This window comes from Oncorhynchus clarkii, chromosome 1 (genome assembly GCF_045791955.1).
Source record: "Oncorhynchus clarkii lewisi isolate Uvic-CL-2024 chromosome 1, UVic_Ocla_1.0, whole genome shotgun sequence".
In the NCBI taxonomy this organism is placed as follows: Eukaryota; Metazoa; Chordata; class Actinopteri; order Salmoniformes; family Salmonidae; genus Oncorhynchus; species Oncorhynchus clarkii.
In genome coordinates, this window is record NC_092147.1 from 54065595 (window position 1) to 54089482 (window position 23888).

Genomic DNA, 23888 nt, shown 5'->3' on the forward strand with positions numbered 1-23888 from the left:
TCTACTACTCTACTCAGCAAACTGGATGCAGTTTATCACAGTGCCATCCGTTTTGTTACTAAAGCACCTTATACCACCCACCACTGGAACCTGTATGCTCTAGTCGGCTGGCCCTCGCTACATATTTGTCACCAGACCCACTGGTTCCAGGTCATCTACAAGTCCATGCTAGGTAAAGCTCCGCCTTATCTCAGTCCACTGGTTACGATGGCAACACCCACCTATAGCACACGCTCCAGCAGGTGTATCTCACTGATCATCCCTAAAGCCAACACCTCATTTGGCCGCCTTTCCTTCCAGTTCTCTGCTACCTGTGACTGGAACGAATTGCAAAAATAGCTGAAGTTGGAGACTTATCTCCCTCACAAACTTTAAACATCTGCTATCTGAGCAGCTAACCGATCGCTGCAGCTGTACATAGTCCATCGGTAAATAGCCCACCCAATTCACCTACCTCTCCCCCATACTGTTTTTATTTATTTACTTTTCTGCTCTTTTGCACACCAGTATCTCTACCTGCACATGACCATCTGATCATTTATCACTCCAGTTTTAATCTGCTAAATTGTAATTATTCGCCTACCTCCTCATGCCTTTTGCAAACAGTATATAGACTCTTTCTTTTTTTCTCTACTGTGTTATTGACTTGTTTATTGTTTACTCCATGTGTAACTCTGTGTTGTTATCTGTTCACACTGCTATGCTTTATCTTGGCCAGGTTGCTGTTGTAAATGAGAACTTGTTCTCAACTAGCCTACCTGGTTAAATAAAGGTGAAATAAAAAGATAAATAAAAAACAGCGGTTGCTGCATATCCACTATCCACACCTGACTGTCAGAGAAATTTCACTCACCCAAGTACTTGTTCATTATTTAACCCTCTGTTCCCCCATGTTTGTTTGTGAGTGATTTTTCGTTGTAAATCGGTCCGTTATTGTGGGCTCGCTATATTGCTTTGTATTTGTGTATTTTGAGTAAAGTACGTTGATTCCTCATATCTGCTGTCCTGCGCCTGACTCTCTACACTAGCTACACACAGGACCATTACATGGACTGACTTATGTTAATGTATTCTGTAAGGAATGCCCTAGATTGATTTTACTCAATCTATTGTCAGTACAATAGTTTTTCTATTGAATTATTTTGAATTTGATCAATCTATTGGGGTAAAAGCAATTGTCAGTACAATGCATTATGGGTTGTGAAGTAGATGGGGTACTAGTGACACTAATTAGCAGAGGGACAACCCTCAAACCCTTTCCTCAGACCTCTTCCGTTGTTATTAAGGCCAAACTTTTGTCCCAATGAAACTCTGCATCACTAGGAGCTAAAGGGAAAGGACAAAGTCAAATCAACTATTGGCCTAATGTTCAGTCACTGTCTCAAATAAACCAATCCTGTTTGGGGCATTTTATTTTTCTTAGCATTGTTAATATTATAGGTCTGTTTGGCTCTCTATCTATATAAATTTGTGGTCCGTGTGTCAGTTTGGGACACGTTTCAACTGTTCTGTTTTGTAACACTAACCCTAGCCAAGGCCACAGAGACTAGACAAACAGATTCCTCTGAAATCTTTATCCGTGGTAAAGGCCCAATCTGGGATATGCCTGGGAGTAGGAGTGTGATTATGTAGATTATGAAGAGTTGGGGTCCCAGCACAGAGCCTTGGTGCACACCCTGTTATTTTGAATGAAATGTCCTATTTATACATATCACTTATGCCTATAATATCCCCTAGAGTCTATTGACGCACCAGTGTGTCAATCTTTTTTTACATTTTTTTTATTTAACCTTTATTTAACTAGGTAAGTCAGTTAAGAACAAATTCTTATTTACAATCACGGCCTATGAACAGTGGGTTAACTGCCTTGTTCAGGGGCAGAACGACCAATTTTTACCTTGTCATCTCAGGGATTCAATCTAGCAACCTTTCAGTTACTGGCCCAACGCGCTAACCACTAGGCTACCTGCTGCCCCTAATCTAAGTAACATAATTTAAAAAAACATAAAAATCAGTCAATTTAAGCTAAAGATATCAGTTTTGAATGGGCTGCGTCTCAATCCCTCGCATCTGCCTATGTTAAATACTGTGTTAAAAAACTAAAATATTTCCAGATCTTTCTTATATGTCCTAGATATAGCACAGACACATCCAAACCTTTTTCCTTATTTGTATTTTTTTTACTGTCTTTTTTGTCATTTGTGAATGGTTTATTCAATTCATTTTTATGGGCTTTAGTTGTAATGGCCAAATTCAGTATTTTATCAAATAATTTGCTATATATTTTTTTGATACTTTAGGAGGTGTCCTAAAATTCCAAATCAAATAGCTAAATGATCCATGGTATGACGGTTACACTTGGCAAACCAAGTAGCAGGGCTGCCATTGTTTTTGGAATTGCAGCCTGACCTTTTAAAGTATGATGGCAGTTGGACAACAACCACCAGACATAGTTGGTGCCCTTAAAGTCTGACAATGCAGTTGAGTAAGCACATAGTTGTACCTGCCTTCTCATTGGGGTGCCCTCTATAACCAATATATTCTGCGGAGGAAGACAAATCCCTCTGGGTGTTGAATGCACCAGAAGCCTCAGAATAGACAGGCTGCTTAGACTAGACTGCCTGTTGTCCTGGTAGCAATCTGTCTTATGTTTGGTGGTTTTGTAAATGCAGATGTATCTGGTTCAATGAGAAATGACAAACCATTAGCACAATTGAATTCAATCAACTTTACCAATCCCAGAGGTGCAATTATTTCTGGCAGGCATAGGATACAGATTGAAAGACAATAACATACACTTAGTTAATACAACAGGTCAAAATATGACCTTATTAAGCTGCATTAGTTCTGATTCTACAGTAACAGCATGTCCTTCTCTACAGATGAGCCCAGATGAATACAGGGAACACTCCTGCATGTGCAGGCCGGAGGAAGTCGACATTGATGTAAGTCCAACACACTCAAGTATGGCTACTGTGACAGATTTTCCTATGGGAAATACTGTGGACTGTCTTGGGTATGGTGTAAGCAAGAAAAATATGGATCTTCTATAAACTGAACAATATAATGTACACCATGTACAGCCTGTTCTGACCTTTGCCCTGTGTTGTGTTGACACTGGAAATATCTGCAAAGATATACACAATATATGTGGACATCCCTTCAAATAAGTGGATTTACCTATTTCAGCCACACCCATTGCTGACAGGTGTATAACATCAACACATGCAATCTCCATTGGCAGTAGAATGGCCTTACTGAAGTGCTCAGTTACTTTCAACGTGGCACCGTCATAGAATGCAACCTTTCCAACAAGTCAGTTCGTCAAATTTCTGCCCTGCTGTTATTTGAAGTAGAATCGTCTAGGAGCAACAATGGCTCTACCGCGAAGTGGTAGGCAACACAAGCTCACAGTAGGGGAACGCCGAGTGTTGAAGCGTGTAAAAATCATCTGTCCCCGGTTGCAACACTCACTACCGAGTTCCAAACTGCCTCTGGAAGCAACTTCAGCACAATAACTGTTTGTCGGGAGCTTCATGAAATGGGTTTCCATGGCCGAGCAGGCGCACACAAGCCTAAGATGGGGTGGCAGATAGCCTAGTGGTTAGAGCGTTGGACTAGTAACTGAAAGGTTGCAAGATCGAATCCCAGAGCTGACGTGGTAAAAATCTGTCGTTTGGCCCCTGAATAAGGCAGTTAACCCACTGTTTCTAGGCCGTCATTGGAAATAATAATGTGTTCTTAACTGACTTGCCTAGTTTAATAGAAGTAAATAAAACATTTAAAAAAGATCACCATGGGAAATGCCAATTGTCAGCTGGAGTGGTGTAAAGCTCGCTGTCATTGGACTCTGGAGCAGTGGAAACGCATCCTCTAGAGTGATGAATCACTCTTTACCATCTGGCAGTCCAACTGACAAATCTGGGTTTGGCTCTTGCCAGGATAATGCTACCTGCCCCAATGCATAGTGCCAACTGTAAAGTTTGGTGGATGAGGAATAATGGCCTGGGCCTGTTTTTCATGGTTCGGACTAGGCCCCTTGTGAAGGGAAATCTTAACGCTACAGCATACAATGACATTCTAGACAATTCTGTGCTTCAAACTTTGTGGCAACAGTTTGGGCATGGCCCTTTCCAGTTTCAGCATGACAATGCCCCCGTGCACAAAGTGAGGTCCATACAGAAATGGTTTGTCGAGATCGGTGTGGAAGAATTTGGCCTGCACAGAGCCCGGACCTCAGCCCAATCGTACACCTTTGGGATTAATTTGAACGCCAACTGCGAGCCAGACCTAATCGCCCAACATTAGTGCCCGACCGCATTAATACTCTTGTGGCTGAATGGAAGCAAGTCCCCGCAGCATGGTTCCAAAATCTAGTAGAGCCTTCCCAGAAGAGTATAGGCTGTTACAGCAGCAAAGGGGGGGCCGACTCCATATTAATGCCAATGATTTTGGAATGAGATGTTCGACGAGCAGGTCTCCACATTACTTTTTTCATAGAGTGTACAGTTTCTGATCTGATTGTTTCTGTTCTCCTCCAAATCCATCCAAAAACCATCAAAATCAGTCAATTTAAGCTAAAGATATCAGTTTTGCATGGGCTGCGTCTCAATCCCTCGCATCTGCCTATGTTAAATACTGTGTTAAAAAAACAAATAAATAATTCCAGAGCTTTCTTATATGTTCTAGATATAGCACAGATACCTCCAAACCTTTTTCCTTGTTTTTTTTGTTGTTGTTATTTGTGAATGGTTTATTCCATTCATTTTTATGGCTTTAGTGGTAATGGCCAAATTCAGTATTTTATAAAATAATTTGCTGCATATACTTTAGGAGGTGTCCTAAAATTACAAATCAAATAGCTAAATGATCCATGGTATGACCTTCTTAAAACATTTGCATATGTCAGCTTAGAACCCCCCTCCCTCATAACGGCTTAGACTTTAAAGAAATAAGCGGTTATACTTGGCAAACCAAGTAGCAGGGCTGCCATTGTTTGTGGAATTGCAGACTGACCATTTAAAGTATGATGGCAGTGGCAGTTGGACCACCAGACATAGTTGGTGCCCTGATAGTCTGACATTGCAGTTGAGTAAGCACATAGTTGTACCAGTGTTTAGTATCTGATCTGATTGTTTCTGTTCTCCTCCTCAGGCCAAGCTGAGCAGGTTGTGGAAACAGGACAAGGTTGTCCGGACGCAGGAGGACAAGCTACAGCAGCTACACAGAGAGAAGGTAATGGATCTGTCTACAATACACCCTGCTGATGTGCTGTCTCCTCACCACTTACTTAACAAAGCCTAACACATGGAGTGGACCCAATATAGATGTGTCCTGATGCTTTATGGCCCTGTAAAATCCACGCTGCGGATGGAATCACAGAATCCAGACATTGAAATGGAATTCAACAATATTTAAAAATATATTGGACTTAGTAGGAAATCAACTAAATGTATTGAACTGATTATAAAATGAAAATGAATTTTCCCAAGTTAATCATAAGACATGAACAAAATGCATCAGTGATTCGTATTTTCCCGCAACTTTCTGAAGCGGCATTGGAATGCAGGAATGCCTTTACGTAGCCGTTAGCGATTATGCTAATGATAACCTTCTTCTGGTAGAGATAGAAAGGCTTTGTGTGTTGTTGTCTCTAATGGTGGTCCCCTCCACAGCATACCCTGGAGATGGCCCTGCTGTCGGCCAGTCAGGAGATAGAGATGAGCTTTGAAAACCCAGCCACTGTACATGGTGTCATCCAGCAGAATGAAGTGCTACAGAGTGGCCTGCTTAGTACCTGTAGAGAGCTATTCAGAGTTAACACTGTGAGTATATGTATACACTACATGCAGATACACACACACACATGAACACACGAACACTGCATGTCTGAGAGAAGATGCTGTATGATTTGAAGCAATGTCATTGCCTCTCTTCCTCTCCCCAGGAGTTGGAGCGGTCAAGGAGGAAGTATGAGAAGATGGAGAGAGACGTTTCATTGGCCAAGAACAACCTGCTGGAACAACTAGAGGCACTGGGAAGCCCTCAGGTACACAACAACAACCACCATTAACCCCTGCATTACTCTGCCTTACTCTTTGGGAGAATGTAGATTATGAAGAGTAGGGGTCCCAGCACAGAGCCCTGGGGCACACCCTGTGTGACTTTGAGAGTGTCGGAGGGGTACCTATTGAGAGTGATGAATAGCTTCTTATTTAGTGAGGTAGGATCGGATGCGTCCCGCCGTGCATCCATCCATCCATTCATTCCTCTCAATCTCTCACTCCCTCTCAATTTCTCCCCCATCCTTTAGCTGATAGAGGTGTAATAACAAATACATCTGTAAATCAGAGCCCAGCCCAGTCAGAGCCCAGATTCATTAATACAGCCGTAGTGCCCTTCATAGACACACACAGGCATGTCATCAGCAGGGAGTGGCTCATTATCTGCTCCTCTCTTTTCTTATCCCTCAGCCACAAGGCTAATATAATGTCTCACTTGTATAAGAGCATTGTCAGCCTTACTCTCTCCCTCTCTCATTAACTTTTATCATCTCCTATTTTTTTTCAAACTATATTTATCTTTCTGTTCAACTGTTATAGTTATGTTATAGTCTGTGTGTGTGTGTGTTCAGACAGAGCCACTCTTTTTACATGTATCTCTCTCTCTCTGTCAGACGGGGCCCCCCAGCCAGCAGCATGTCCACATCCAGAAGGAGCTGTGGAGGATCCAGGACGTGATGGAAGCCCTCAGCAAGAACAAGCCCCAGAGGAGCTCAGACACACAGGGATACTATGGCTCCACGCCTATCTCCAACAAACAGAAGAGTGAAGTGAGGAACACACATGTACTGTGTGTACAAAACATGAAAAACACCTGCTCTTTTGATGTTACCTGCTAATTCTTAGGGCTATAGGCGTCCTGCCAGCGGCACATTTGTCGACAACTTCCGGTGAAATAGGAGGGCGCGCAATTCAATAATAATACAAATTATGGATATTAATCATCTAGGTACATACAAGTGTCTTATATCAGTTAACCTCTCTAGGGTATGTGGGACACTAGCGTCCCACCTGGCCAACATCCAGTGAGATTTCAGAGCGCCAAATTCAAATACAGAAATATTCATTATAAAAATCAGAAAAGATACAACTATTTTACATAGGTTTAAAGATTAACTTCTTGTGAATCCAACCACGGTGTCAGATTTCAAAAATGCTTTAAACAATTATTTGAGAACATAGCCCAGTAGACAAATCATTACAAACAGTAACCAGCCAAGTAGAAGAGTTACACAAGTCAGAAATAGAGATCAAATGAATCACTTACCTTTGATGATCTTCATATGGTTGCACTCAGAAGACATTCATTTATTCAATAAATGTTCATTTTGTTCGATAAAGTCTCTCTTTATATCCGAAAACCTCAGTTTTGTACGCGCGTTTCCTTCAGTAATCCACAGGCTCAAACGCAGTCTCAACAGGCAGACAAAACATCCAAATTGTATCCATAAAGTTCATAGAAACATGACAAACAATGTTTTTAGCCTAAATAATCGATAATATTTCAACCGGACAATAACGTGGTCAATATAAAAGGTAAACAAGAAAGGCACTCTCGGTCGCGCGCATGAAAAAGCTCTGTGACACGGCAGGGTCCACTCATTCAGACTGCTCTTATTCCATCATTTTTCAGAATACAAGCCTGAAACAATTTGAGTCCTAAGTCATTGGATACTGTAATTGCATTGAGTAAAAAACAAAAAATCAAATAATCCTACTTCCTGAATGGTTTTTCCTAGGTTTTCGCCTGCCAAATCAGTTCTGTTATACTCACAGACATTTTTTAACAGTTTGGGAAACTTTAGAGTGTTTTCTATCCAAATCTACGAATTATATGCATATCCTATCTTCTGGGCCTGAGTAGAAGGCAGTTTAATTTGGGCACACTTTTCATCCAAATTTTCAAATGCTGCCCCCTACCCTAGAGAAGATAAAAGCATAAATTATTGTTAATCTAACTACAATCTAATTGTCCGATTTACAATAGGCTTTACAGCAAAATCAGCGAAAAGCATGAAACCTTGAAAAAAAGACTGTTGACATCTAGTAGAAGCCATAGGAATTGCAATCTGGGAGCTGGAATTGCTTTTCAATGTAAGAGCATGGGCTCTCAAAAAAAATCCTTTGGATTTTCTCCTACCATATCTATTGTGTTATAGTCTCATACATTATTTTAACATTTCTATGAACATAAGTGTTTTCTATCCAATGGTACCAATTATATACATATCCTGGTTTCTGGGCCTGAGTAACAGGCAGTTTACTTTGGGCTTGTCAGTCAGACAGGTTGTGGAAAAAAATAGACCCTAGCCTGAAGAAGATTTATTAAATACACTTAAAATCAGTGTAGATTAATGTGTTAGGTCCTTATTTTTCAAAGTAAATGACTCACGGACACTAGAGAAGCTTTAACCAAGTTGAATCATCCCCAAAGGTTCTGTACAGCTGTGACCAGACAGCAAAACATTTCAGACATCACAATTTCTATACATCCCACTTAAGACACTCCTCTTTCTCTCCAATCCTTAGATTTTATGGCTCTACAGGAAGCCAATAAAGAGGGTATCATTTAACATTTTTCCTCATCATAAAGACCAATATGTTTATGATGTTCCTTCATCCGCTTGCTTTGTGAATCATCCAGATGTCCCCTCTTTCCCTTAAATTATTAAAATATTATTTTGGTGGATGTATTATTTTGGGATTCTTTTGAGTTTTCCCTCAAAACTTACTTGTCATAAATGTGGATGTATTTTCTGTTATTTTTATTTTCTTCATAAGAAGCTTCATCAGCTTTCTTTGTGAATCATTCACATTTATTTGTTTTATTTTTGTTAATTAGTTTGAGTTTTGGAGGTTATTTCAGTTAACTACACTGATTTTGTTTATATTGTTTGGTTAGTTGTTTTGTTGTCCTCTCATTTCTCATTTTGAGCTTCGTGATTTATGAACACTTTATTGTCCATTTCTTTAGCAGATCATGGAAATATATCATTTCTATTTGAGCTTGTCAGCATGTCTTTATTGTGAATAAATCATTTCTTCACCCATCTCTTCTGATGTCAGTGCGTGTACTGATCTTTCACCTGTCATGTATCTCTGTGTAGTAACTGATCTCTCTCTCATGTCCCCCTGTAGGGTCCAGACTACAGGCTGTATAAGAGTGAACCAGAGCTCACCACTGTAGCTGAGGTGGATGAGACCAACGGAGAGGACAGATCTGAACAGTTTGACAGAGACCCCTCTGACACCAAAGGTACACAGTAGAAAACACTCCCAAATGGAATGGAAACGGGAGGGACTATTTTACCTTGTCCAATTAGATTTAAAAAAAATACTGGGTGCCCTAATGAACACGACCCTGGATAGAGGTGCTACTCTGTTAGCTGCATTACTAAACTATTAGCAGAACTAGCTTCACCTTTCAGAAGCTGTATGAGCGCAGATGTGTTACATAACTTTAATATTTATGTTCTCCCTCCAGGATTGTCATACCCCGTTGGCATCATTCCCCCCAGAACCAAATCTCCCATAATACCAGAGTCTTTCACCTGTGTCACCCTGAGGAAGGGCAGTAGGCCAGACCCACACATGGTGAGTGCCAGTGTGTGTGTGTGTGTGGCATGATCAGTGTATTGAAGTGAAATCGGTTAAGTGGGTGATATTAGGCTAAGCGTTGAGGTTAGGCATACAGTGGGGCAAAAAAGTATTTAGTCAGCAACCAATTATGCAAGTTCTTTCACTTAAAAAGATGAGAGAGGCTTGTAATTTTCATCATAGGTACACTTCAACTATGGCAGACAAAATGAGAAAAAAAATCCAGAAAATCACATTGTAGGATTTTTAATTAATTTATTTGTAAATTATGGTGGAAAATAAGTATTTGGTCACCTACAAACAAGCAAGATTTCTGGCTCTCACAGACCTGTAACTTCTTCTTTAAGAGGCTCCTCTGTCCTCCACTCATTACCTGTATTAATGGCACCTGTTTGAACTTGTTATCAGTATAAAAGACACCTGTCCACAACCTTAAACAGTCACACTCCAAACTGCACTATGGCCAAGACCAAAGAGTTGTCAAAGGACACCAGAAACAAAATTGTAGACCTGCACCAGGCTGGAAAGACTGAATCTGCAATAGGTAAGCAGCTTGGTTTGAAGAAATCAACTGTGGGAGCGATTATTAGGAAATGGAAGACATACAAGACCACTGATAATCTCCCTCGATCTGGGGCTCCATTCAAGATCTCACCCCGTGGGGTCAAAATTATCACAAGAACGGTGAGCAAAAATACTTAGTGAACTTAGTGAATGACCTGCAGTGACTTAGGGACTTAGTGAATGACCTGCAGAGAGCTGGGACCAAAGTAACAAAGCCTACCATCAGTAACACACTACGCCGCCAGGGACTCAAATCCTGCAGTGCCAGACCTGTCCCCCTGCTTAAGCCAGTACATGTCCAGGCTCGTCTGAAGTTTGCTAGAGAGCATTTGGATGATCCAGAAGAAGATTGGGAGAATGTCATATGGTCAGATGAAACCAAAATATAACTTTTTGGTAAAACCTCAACTCGTTGTGTTTGGAGGACAAAGAATGCTTAGTTGCATCCAAAGAACACCATACCTACTGTGAAGCATGGGGGTGGAAACATCATGCTTTGGGGCTGTTTTTCTGCAAAGGGACCAGGACGACTGATCCGTGTAAAGGAAAGAATGAATGGGGCCATGTATCGTGAGATTTTGAGTGAAAAAACCTCCTTCCATCAGCAAGGGCATTGAAGATGAAACGTGGCTGGGTCTTTCAGCATGACAATGATCCCAAACACACCGCCCGGGCAACAAAGGAGTGGCTTCGTAAGAAGCATTTCAAGGTCCTGGAGTGGCCTAGCCAGTCTCCAGATCTCAACCCCATAGAAAATCTTTGGAGGGAGTTGAAAGTCCGTGTTGCCCAGCAACAGCCCCAAAACATCACTGCTCTAGAGGAGATCTGCATGGAGGAATGGGCCAAAATACCAGCAACAGTGTGTGAAAACCTTGTGAAGACTTCCAGAAAATGTTTGACCTCTGTCATTGCCAACAAAGGGTATATACCAGATAAACTTTTGTTATTAACCAAATACTTATTTTCCACCATAATTTGCAAATAAATTAATTAAAAATCCTACAATGTGATTTTTGGATTTTTTTTTCTCATTTTGTTTGTAATAGTTGAAGTGTAGTAGCTATGATGAAAATTACAGGCCTCTCATCTTTTTACGTAGGAGAACTTGCACAATTGGTGGCTGACTAAATACTTTTTTGCCCCACTGTAGGTTTAACAATCCACAATCCAGAACCATTCAATATCTTGCTTAACCCACAAATGAAAGATAACATTTAAATGATGCATGCATCATTCGCTTTCCCGGTGTGCCACTGGAACATTTACCTGAATATCAAGCCCCGCAGGGGCATGTTAATTTAAAAGGTGGCTAGTCATTATGGTTCTGCATAGAAAGCAGGTTGTAACAATAGTAAACGTAATAACACTGGTAAAATAAATAACTTTTCTATTGCTAATGTAATAAACCTAGTGAATATAATAACTTGCTGGTAAACATAATAAAATGTTGAACGTTACACAACTTATTACATTTAGCAGAAAAAGTTATTATTATTACATTTACCGGTGGTTATTACATTAACCGGTCAGTAACAACGTTTTTAAATAAATGATGTAATAACTTCAACCAATCATCTAAGAACATGTTTTTATGTACTGCTCAATTTGATGCACATACCAACGCCCACTGCCAATTACAACACAAACAAACTCATGCACATACTACAGGAATACTCATACATAGAGACACTCACAAGCTAACATTGAAATGTACATACATGCACAGTCACACACACACACACACACAGCTTATTATAATGTTATCCGTTGGTTATTACATTATCAGTTCAGTAGCAACTTTCGTGATGAATAACATAATAACTTCAACCGATCATGCAATAACATTCCAAAATCAATGTCTTCATGTAATTTTCTTTTGATGGACATAGTAGTAGTAGTCCCAGAAAATGCAAAAATAATCAATCTGGCACTCCTGGAAAGTTCAAGCCAAACGCTCAAAGTTTTTGAATAATTTCAAATCTGGATGGCAACAAGGAAATTGGTGTCAAATTAACATGTTGTGTAAACTTGCCTGAAACCTGAAGACTTGCATTAGCTCCGCAGGCTTATACCTTGGCATAAGCCCAGCAGAGGCAATCAAAGTATTTTGCTGTACAGAACTAACCCAGTTAGTAACACCAGCAACGTTCCAACTCAATCCAACCAGGTATTTCTACTATAAATGAACTTCTAATACTGTAATAAAATCAGGGCTTTTGTTTTGAAGATTACATATGATTGATGTTTAATGTGGTATGAAGGATATGATGAATGGTACTGGAACATTCATTAATAATTTCATAAAAGTGCTGCAAGAAAATACATACTGTTATATACCCACACGTACACACTCAACATGTATTACAAACACACGCATGCACTCACAGGAACCCATAGGCATGTGACAAAATTACACACACATACAGTACCACTTGAAAGTTTGGACACACCTACTCATTCAAGGGTTTCTTTATGTTTACTATTTTCTACATTGTAGAATAGTGAACACATGGAATCATGTAGTAACCAAAAAAGAGTTAAATCAAAATATATTTTAGATTTTAGGGTCTTCAAAGTAGCCACCCTTTGCCATGATGACAGCTTTGCACACTCTTGGCATTATCTCAACCAGCTTCATAAGATAGTCAGCTGGAATGCATTTCAAATTGACAGGTGTGCATTGTCAAAGTTAATTTGTGGAAATTATTTTGTTCTTAATGCATTTGAGCCAATTAGTTGTTTTGTGACAAGTTAGGATTGGTATACAGAATTTGGTAAAATACCAAGTCCATATTATGGCAAGAACAGCTCAAATTGTCACGCCCTGGTCTTAGTATTTTGTGTTTTCTTTATTATTTTGGTCAGGCCAGGGTGTGACATGGGTTATTTATGTGGTGTGTTTTGTCTAGGGTTTTTTTATAGGTTATGGGATTGTGGTTAGTGGGGTTGTCTAGAAAAGTCTATGGTTGCCTGGAGTGGTTCTCAATCAGAGGCAGGTGTTTATCGTTGTCTCTGATTGGGAACCATATTTAGGCAGCCATATTCTTTGAGTGTTTCGTGGGTGATTGTTCCTGTCTCTGTGTTTGTTTGCACCAGATAAGGCTGTTTAGGTTTTCACGTTACGTTTATTGTTTTGTATTGTTCGTGTTTATCTTTTATTAAACATGTATCGAAATAACCACGCTGCATTTTGGTCCGCCTCTCCTTCACCGGAAGAAAGCCCTAACACAAATAAGCAAAGAGAAACGACAGTCCATTATTACTTTAAGACTTGAAGGTCAGTCACCCCGGAAAATTTCTTTAAGTGCTGTCGCAAAAACCATCAAGCGCTATGATGAAACTGGCTCTCATGAAGACAGCCACAGGAAGGAAGACCCAGAATTTCCTCTGCTGCAGAGGATAAGTTAGAGTTACCAGCCTCAGATATTGCAGCCCAAAGTAACAGACACATCTCAACATCAACTGTTCAGAGGAGGCCGCGTGTATCAGGCCTTCATGGTCGAATTTCTGCAATGAAACCACTACAAAAGGACGCCAATAAGAAGAAGAGACTTGCTTGGGCCCAGAAACACGAGCAATGGACATTAGACCGGTGGAAATCTGTCCTTTGGTCTGATGAGTCCAAATTGGAGATTTTTGGTTCCAACCGCCATGTCTTTGTGAGACGCAGAGTAGGTGAACGGATGATCTCTGCATGTGTGGTTCCCACCGTGAAGCATGGAGGAGGAGGTGTGATGGTGTGGCGGTGCTTCGCTGACAACAATGTCTGTGATTTATTTAGAATGTAAGCACACTTAAGCAGCATGGCTGCCACAGCATCCTATATGGTTTGCGCTTAGTGGGACTATCATTTGTTTTTCAACAGGATGACCTGGCCTCCACAGTCACCCAACCTCAACCCAATTGAAATGGTTTGGGATGAGTCCTACCGCAGAGTGACGGAAAAGCAGCCAGGTGAAGCTGGTTGAGAGAATGTCAAGAGTGTGCAAAGCTGTCATCAAGGCAAAGGGTGTCTACTTTAAAGAATCTAAAATCTAAAATATATTTTGATATGTTTATCACTGTTTTGGTTAGTACATGATTCCATAGTTTTGATGTCTTCACTATAATTCCACAATGTAGAAATAGTATTTTTTTGGGGATAAACCCTGAAATGAGTAGGTATGTCTAAACGTTTGACTGGTACTGTACTCGGGTATCATTTTATTTCAAAATAAAAGTATTTTATAATAGAAACTAGAGGTCGACCGATTATGATTTTTCAACACCGATTAAAATCGGGCAATTTTTTTAAATGTATTTGTAGTAATGACAATTACAACAATACTGAATGAACACTTATTTTAACTTAATATAATACATCAATAAAATCAATTTAGCCTCAAGTAAATAATGAAACATGTTCAATTTGGTTTAAATAATGCAAAAACAAAGTGTTGGAGAAGAAAGTAAAAGTGCAATATGTGCTAACGTTTCAGTTCCTTGCTCAGAACATGAGAACATATGAAAGCTGGTGGTTCCTTTTAACATGAGTCTTCAATATTCCCAGGTAATAAGTTTTAGGTTGTAGTTATTATAGGAATTATAGGACTATTTCCCTCTATACCATTTGTATTTCATTAACCTTTGACTATTAGATGTTCTTATAGGCACTTTAGTATTGCCAGTGTAACAGTATAGCTTCTGTCCCTCTCCTCGCTCCTCCTTGGGCTCGAACCAGAAACACAACAGCCACCCTCGAAGCAGCGTTACCCATGCAGAGCAAGGGGAACAACTACTAGAAGGCTCAGAGCGAGTGACGTTTGAAACGCTATTAGCGCACGCTAACTAGCTAACCATTTCACTTCGGTTACACCAGCCTCATCTCGGGAGTTGATAGGCTTGAAGTCATAAACAGCGCAATGCTTGACGCACAACGAAGAGCTGCTGGCAAAACGCTCGAAAGTGCTGTTTGATTGTTTACGCGCATGCTTCTGCCTTCCACTGCTCAGTCAGATACTTAGATGCTTGTATGCTCAGTCAGATTATAGCAGGACAAGCTAGATAATATTTGTAGTTAACTAGTGATTATGATTGATTGTTTTTTATAAGATAAGTTCATTGCTAGCTAGCAACTTACCTTGGCTTACTGCATTCGCGTAACAGGCAGGCTCCTTGTGGAGTGCAACGAGCGAGAGGCAGGTCGTTATTGCGTTGGACTAGTTAACTGTAAGGTTAACAATTGCAAGATTGGATCCCCCGAGCTGACAAGGTGAAAATCTGTCATTCTGCCCCTGAGCGAGGCTGTTAACCCACCGATCCTAGGCCATCATTGAAAATAAGAATGTGTTCTTAACTGACTTGTCTAGTTAAGTGAAGGTATAAAAAATAAATAATAATAATAATAATAATAATAATAATAATAATAATAATTCGGCAAATCGGCGCCCAAAAATACCGATTGTTATGAAAACTTGAAATCGGCCTTAATTAATCGGCCATTCCATATGCACAAATAGCTTATTGCCCTCAAATTTTGTGTACACATTTGTTTACATCCCGGTTAGTGAGCATTTTATCCTGTGTCAAGTTTATCCATCCACCTGACAGATGTGGCATATCAAGAAGCTGATTATTATACAGGTGCACCTTGTGCTGGGCACAATAAAAGGCCACTCTAAAATATGCAGTTTTGTCAAACAACACAATGCCACGGACGTCTCAAGTTTTGAGGGAGTGTGCAATTTTATTTTATTTCAGGAATGTCCACCAGAGCTGTTGCCAAATAATTTAATGTTAATTTCTCTACCAACGTCGTTCTAAAGAATTTGCTGGCCTCACAACTTCAGACCACGTATACAGTGCCTTGCGAAAGTATTCGGCCCCCTTGAACTTTGCGACCTTTTGCCACATTTCAGGCTTCAAACATAAAGTTATAAAACTGTATTTTTTTGTGAAGAATCAACAACAAGTGGGACACAATCATGAAGTGGAACGACATTTATTGGATATTTTAAACTTTTTTAACAAATCAAAAACTGAAAAATTGGGCGTGCAAAATTATTCAGCCCCTTTACTTTCAGTGCAGCAAACTCTCTCCAGAAGTTCAGTGAGGATCTCTGAATGATCCAATGTTGACCTAAATGACTAATGATGATAAATACAATCCACCTGTGTGTAATCAAGTCTCCGTATAAATGCACCTGCACTGTGATAGTCTCAGAGGTCCGTCAAAAGCGCAGAGAGCATCATGAAGAACAAGGAACAGACCAGGCAGGTCCGAGATACTGTTGTGAAGAAGTTTAAAGCCGGATTTGGATACAAAAAGATTTCCCAAGCTTTAAACATCCCAAGGAGCACTGTGCAAGCGATAATATTGAAATGGAAGGAGTATCAGACCACTGCAAATCTACCAAGACCTGGCCGTCCCTCTAAACTTTCAGCTCATACAAGGAGAAGACTGATCAGAGATGCAGCCAAGAGGCCCATGATCACTCTGGATGAACTGCAGAGATCTACAGCTGAGGTGGGAGACTCTGTCCATAGGACAACAATCAGTCGTATATTGCACAAATCTGGCCTTTATGGAAGAGTGGCAAGAAGAAAGCCATTTCTTAAAGATATCCATAAAAAGTGTTGTTTAAAGTTTGCCACAAGCCACCTGGGAGACACACCAAACATGTGGAAGAAGGTGCTCTGGTCAGATTAAACCAACATTGAACTTTTTGGCAACAATGCAAAACGTTATGTTTGGCGTAAAAGCAACACAGCTCATCACCCTGAACACACCATCCCCACTGTCAAACATGGTGGTGGCAGCATCATGGTTTGGGCCTGCTTTTCTTCAGCAGGGACAGGGAAGATGGTTAAAATTGATGGGAAGATGGATGGAGCCAAATACAGGACCATTCTGGAAGAAAACCTGATGGAGTCTGCAAAAGACCTGAGACTGGGACGGAGATTTGTCTTCCAACAAGACAACGATCCAAAACATAAAGCAAAATCTACAATGGAATGGTTCAAAAATAAACATATCCAGGTGTTAGAATGGCCAAGTCAAAGTCCAGACCTGAATCCAATCGAGAATCTGTGGAAAGAACTGAAAACTGCTGTTCACAAATGCTCTCCATCCAACCTCACTGAGCTCGAGCTGTTTTGCAAGGAGGAATGGGAAAAAATGTCAGTCTCTCGATGTGCAAAACTGATAGAGACATACCCCAAGCGACTTACAGCTGTAATCGCAGCAAAAGGTGGCGCTACAAAGTATTAACTTAAGGGGGCTGAATAATTTTGCACGCCCAATTTTTCAGTTTCTGATTTGTTAAAAAAGTTTGAAATATCCAATAAATGTCGTTCCACTTCATGATTGTGTCCCACTTGTTGTTGATTCTTCACAAAAAAATACAGTTTTATATCTTTATGTTTGAAGCCTGAAATGTGGCAAAAGGTCGCAAAGTTCAAGGGGGCCGAATACTTTCGCAAGGCACTATAACAACGCCAGCCCAAGACCTCCACATCTGGCTTCACCTGCGGGATCATCAGGTGGGAGGGAGGGTGAAGCAGAAATGCTCAGAAGTATTTCTGTCTTTAATAAAGCCCTTTTGTAGTGAAAAACGTGTTCTGATCGGCTGGGCCTGGCTCCTCAGTGGGACTGGCTGGCTCCCAAGTAGGTGGGCCTATGCCATCCCAGGCCCACACATAGCTGCGCCCCTGCCCAGTCATGTGAAATCTATAGTTTAGGGCCTAATTAATTAATTTCAATTGACTGATTTCCTTATATGAACTGTAACTCAGCAAAGTCTTTGAAATTGTTGCATTTTGCGTTTATAATTTTGTTTAGTATAATATGAACTGGATGCTGTTCTCTGTTTTGCTTTATGACCCCCACAAGTGTGACATGGGACTCGTCTGAAGGTAAACCCATACAAATCTGGTGTGTTATATGCAAATAACGAATAATGTTATTCGTCAAGCTCTGTTATTCAAAAATTTCAGAGACACAAAAAACAAAGCAACGCTGCTACGTTTTTGATGTATGGGTTGTCATTTGTCAGAGAATGGTCCAAATTCACGTTTCGCCACCCCCATTTCTATGATGCGTGCTGGCTAGCCAACTAACTAGCTGTGTCAGAGTACTTGACGGCGTTCACTGAGGTTTAGTGCTCCCTAGAATCCTTGAGACGTCCCTACACTAAACCCTAACCCTTACCCTAACCATAACCCGTAACTAACCTGAATCCTAACTCTTACCGTAACCAAATTTTAACTTCAATGGGGTAGGGACACCCAAGTATCCCGAAATAGCAGGGACAGTTCACTGACACAATGCTTGGGGCTAGAGGCATCGATGGTCCAGTGGAAAATTTTATTTTCAAGTGACAACTACCAGAAATTCCCTGGCTACAGCCCTACAATCAACAAAAAAATTGCTAAATACCAATACATAGAAAATGTCCTATGTCGTTGTTTTCCAGCTGCAGAGAATGAGGCAGCTCAGTCTTCAGAGCCTAGGCAAATTTTGGGCTGGAATCAGTGCAATTCATCATCCTTTCACTAGAGCATATTTCAGGTGCTCCTAAATTTTATGCAATGTTTATATTAATGTTATTAATATAATTTATTAATCGGTTAAAATAATCCCATATCGGTTGCGCTGTATGCATGTGTATTCCTGTATGATGTGTATGAGTTAGTTTTTTTGCTATTGGCAAGGGGGATGTGGTATGTGCTTGTAGTTGTACAATCTGTTTTAGGCTATTTGTATGAACATTTTAATTAATTAATAAAACCCAGCTGTTTTCAAATACAGTCTATGCCTTTCTAATTTAATTTAGCCTTGGCAATAACATTTTAATTCATAAATAACTAAACATGGCTGTCTACAAACTCAATAATTCACCTCTAGATTACTTGTTTGGGGCAGACCGTGGCCTGCTCAAAGTGAGCCGCTGCTGTTGGGAAGTCAAAACTGTCCACTGTCCACTATGAAATAACACATATGGAATCATGTAGTAACCAAAAAAGTGCTAAACAAATGATTTGTTTAACACTTTTTTTTAGTTACTACATGATTCCATATGTGTTATTTCATAGTTTTGACGCCTTGAATGAGTAGGTGTGTCTGGTACTGTATAATGTACTAAACATTAGGAACACCTTCCTAATATTGAGTTGCACCCCCTTTTGCCCTGAGAACAGCTTCAATCCGTCAGGGCAAGGACTCTACAAGGTATTGAATGCGTTCCACAGGGATGCTGGCCCATGTTGACTCCAATGCTTCCCACAGTTGTGTCAAGTTGGCTGGATGTCCTTTTGGTGGTGGACCATTATTAATCAAATCAAACATTATTTGTCACATGCGCCGAATACAACAGGTATAGACTTTAACGTGAAATGCTTACTTAAATGCCATTAACCAAAAATGCAGTTCAAGAAAGAGTTATATTGAGAGAGAAATATTGAAAAATAAAAATATTGACTAAATAAACTTAAGTAAAAACCTGGTGCAGGTCTACAATTTTGTTTCTGGTGTCCTTTGACAGCTCTTTGGTCTTGGCCATAGTGGAGTTTGGAGTGTGACTGTTTGAGGTTGTGGACAGGTGTCTTTTATACTGATAACAAGTTCAAACAGGTGCCATTAATACAGCTAACGAGTGGAGGACAGAGGAGCCTCTTAAAGAAGAAGTTACAGGTCTGTGAGAGCCAGAAATCTTGCTTGTTTGTAGGTGACCAAATACTTATTTTCCGCCATAATTTGCAAATAAATTCATTAAAAATCCTACAATATGATTTTCTGGATTTTTTTTTTCATTTTGTCTGTCATAGTTGAAGTGTACCTATGATGAAAATTACAGGCCTCTCTCATCTTTTTAAGTGGGAGAACTTGCACAATTGGTGGCTGACTAAATACTTTTTTGCCCCACTGTAGATGAGAACTCTATTGGTAGATAGTTTGGTATACAACTTATCATAAGTTACTCTCTAAGGCGAGCAATACATCAATACTTATTTAATATTAGACATTGTGCACCAGCTGTTATTGACAAATAGACACACACCCCCCTCGTCTTACCAAACGTAGCTTGTCTGTCCTGCCGATGCATGAAAAATCCCACCAGCTCTATATTATTTGTGTTGTCGTTCAGCCAAGACTTGTGAAACATAATATATTACATTTTTTTATGTCCTGTTGGTAGGATAGTCATATATCATCCATTTTATTTCCAATGATTGCACGTTGGCCAATAGAACGGATGGTAGTGGAGGTTTACTCACTTGCCTACGAATTCTCAGAAGGCAGCCCGACCTCCTCCCCCTTTGTCTCTGTCTTTTCTTCACGCAAATGGAGGTGGTTCAGGCCCGTTCCCGAGAAAGCAGTATATCCTTCGCGTCGGACTAGTTAAAGAACAGAATCTTCTCACAGTAATCGCTGTTCTGATGTCCAAAAGTTATTTTTGGTCAGAAGAGACGGTAGCAGCAACATTATGTGCAAAATAAGTACAAAAATAAGTTACAAACAACGCGTAAAAACTTAAAAAATGGCACAGTTGGTTTTGAGCCCATAAAACGACAGCTATCCCCTCATGATCCATTCACACGGAAAACTGTTGAGCGTTAAATCTCTGCAACGTTGCAGTTCTTTACATACTCAAACCGGTGCACCTGGCACCTCTAACATACCCTGTTGAAAGGCACTTAAATATTTTGTCTTGCCCATTCACCCTCTGAATGGCACACATACGCAATCCATGTCTCAATTATCTCAAAGCTTAAAAATCCTTCTTTAACTGGTCTCCTCCCCTTCACCTACACTGATTGAAGTGGATTTAACAGGTGACAATAATAAGAGATCATAGCTTTCACCTGGATTCACCTGGTCAGTCTGTCATGGAAAGAGCTGGTGTTCCTAATGCCATTTAGCAATGTTACAGTCATGCAGGCATGCATACACTTCACAGTGTTGAACTTAAATCCACTGTATCCATGAAGTACTGCATCTTGTCGTGCTCTTGGGGCAGCGCTCATCGGTGACATAAGGTTGGCAGGCATTAATGTCACATTAGTGTATGTTTGTGTGCCCTCGTACCTATGTGTGCCATGTGCTGTGCTGTGTCCTACTGTGAGTGCCTCTTTATTCACTCTCCAAAGGAGCGACCTTACTGTGTGGTAGAGCAGCTGTGTATCATATAATATGCGTCCATGTGAGTTTCTTACATGTATGTTGTGTCCTTCTCTAACCAATTTTCTGTTCCCCTCTAGGAGCGTCCCCGCAGTGCAGTAGACCAGCTGTGTGGTGGGCCTGTGGCGAAGGAGAGTGGCAGGCCCAGGATGAGTATAGAGGAGCAGTTGGAGAGAATCAGGAAACACCAACAGTGGGCGCTAAGAGAGAAGACGAAGGGGCTTCACATCATGGTGATCAACAGCCCACAGCAGGGACAGCTAGGCCTGCAGGACAACAACACACACAGCCATCCACACAGTCACAGTAACACACCAACACCCTCACGAAGCACCTCGTTCACCAAAGAGAACCCCTTCCATAGCCTACAGGTAGGTAGACGCACAAGGATGCACACCAGAGCACAATATAAGCATACATACAGTGGGGCAAAAAAGTATTTAGTCGGCCAACAATTGTGCAAGTTCTCCCACTTAAAAAGATGAGAGAGGCCTGTAATTTTCATCATAGGTACACTTCAACTATGACAGACAAAACGAGAAAAAAAATCCATAAAATCACATTGTATGATTTTTAGTGAATGGATTTGCAAATTATGGTGGAAAATAAGTATTTGGTCAATAACAAAAGTTTATCTCAATACTTTGTTATATACCCTTTGTTGGCAATGACAGAGGTCAAACATTTTCTGTAAGTCTTCACAAGGTTTTCACACACTGTTGCTGGTATTTTGGCCCATTCCTCCATGTAGATCATCTCTAGAGCAGTGATGTTTTGGGGCTGTTGCTGGGCAACACGGACTTTCAACTCCCTCCAAAGATTTTCTATGTGGTTGAGATCTGGAGACTGGCTAGGCCACTCCAGGACCTTGAAATGCTTCTTACGAAGCCACTCCTTTGTTGCCCGGGCGGTGTGTTTGGGATCATTGTCATGCTGAAAGACCCAGCCACGTTTCATCTTCAATGCCATTGCTGATGGAAGGAGGTTTTCACTCAAAATCTCACGATACATGGCCCCATTCATTCTTTCCTTTACACGGATCAGTCGTCCTGATCCCTTTGCAGAAAAACAGCCCCAAAGCATGATGTTTCCACCCCCATTATTCACAGTAGGTATGGTGTTCTTTGGATGCTACTCAGCATTCTTTGTCCTCCAAACACAACGAGTTGAGTTTTTACCAAAAAGTTATATTTTGGTTTCATCTGACCATATGACATTCTCCCAATCTTCTTCTGGATCATCCAAATGCTCTCTAGCAAACTTCAGATGGGCCTGGACATGTACTGGCTTAAGCAGGGGGACAGGTCTGGCACTGCAGGATTTGAGTCCCTGGTGGCGTAGTGTGTTACTGATGGTAGGCTTTGTTACTTTGGTCCCAGCTCTCTGCAGGTCATTCACTAGGTCCCCCCGGTGTGTTTCTGGGATTTTTGCTCACCGTTCTTGTGATCATTTTGACCGCACGGGGTGAGATCTTGCATGGAGCCCCAGATCGAGGGAGATTATCAGTGGTCTTGTATGTCTTCCATTTCCATTGCTCTCACGGGTGATTTCTTCAAACCAAGCTGCTTACCTATTGGAGATTCAGTCTTCCCAGCCTGGTGCAGGTCTACAAGTTTGTTTCTGGTGTCCTTTGACAGCTCTTTGGTCTTGGCCATAGTGGAGTTTGGAGTGTGACTGTTTGAGGTTGTGGACAGGAGTCTTTTATACTGATAACAAGTTCAAACAGGTGCCATTAATACAGGTAACGAGTGGAGGACAGAGGAGCCTCTTAAAAAATAAGTTACAGGTCTGTGAGAGCCAGAAATATTGCTTGTTTGTAGGTGACCAAATACTTATTTTCCACCATAATTTGCAAATAAATTCATTAAAAATCCTACAATGTGATTTTTGGGATTTTTTTTCTAATTTTGTTTGTCATAGTTGAAGTGTACCTATGATGAAAATTACAGGCCTCTCTCATCTTTTTAAGTTTCCGGATGAAAACTTTCAGAAACAGAGACATATCTGAACTTATCCAATAAGACATTTTCATCTTCCGTTTTAAAACAGTTTGCTACGTGTACCTTGAGGATCGGACCCTTTTTTAAAATTTTCGCCTAAAATGACATACCCAAATCTAACTGCCTGTATCTCAGGACCTGAAGCAAGGATATGCATATTATTGATACCATATGAAAGGAAACAGTTTGAAGTTTGTGCAAATGTGAAATTAATGTAGGAGAATATAACACATTGGATCTGGTAAAAGATAATACATAAAACATTTTTTGGGGGTTATTTGTTTTTACCATCAATTTTGAAATGCAAGAGAAAGGCCATAATTGTCACGATCGTCTAATGAATGAACGGACCAAGGCGCAGCGTACGTAGAGTTCCACATGTTTAGTCAAATGAAACTCACAAAAACAACAAAGAAGAATAAACGATACGTGAAGCTCAAGCCGTGCTCACAGGCAACTACACAGAAACAAGATCCCACAAAACACTGTGGGGAAATTGCTGCCTAA

The 23888-nt window shown here is 40.5% G+C and overlaps 1 protein-coding gene across 1 annotated transcript in view; it reads left to right on the top strand.

Annotated features, from left to right (window-relative positions):
- Positions 1-23888, top strand: part of LOC139416592 (pleckstrin homology domain-containing family A member 5-like) — a 112150-nt gene that overhangs the window by 85215 nt on the left and 3047 nt on the right. Inside the window, 8 exon segments of the mRNA XM_071165446.1 lie at positions 2883-2945; positions 5155-5235; positions 5676-5825; positions 5948-6049; positions 6677-6832; positions 9201-9318; positions 9547-9656; positions 21462-21752. Coding sequence (XP_071021547.1) covers positions 2883-2945; positions 5155-5235; positions 5676-5825; positions 5948-6049; positions 6677-6832; positions 9201-9318; positions 9547-9656; positions 21462-21752 — 1071 coding nt within the window.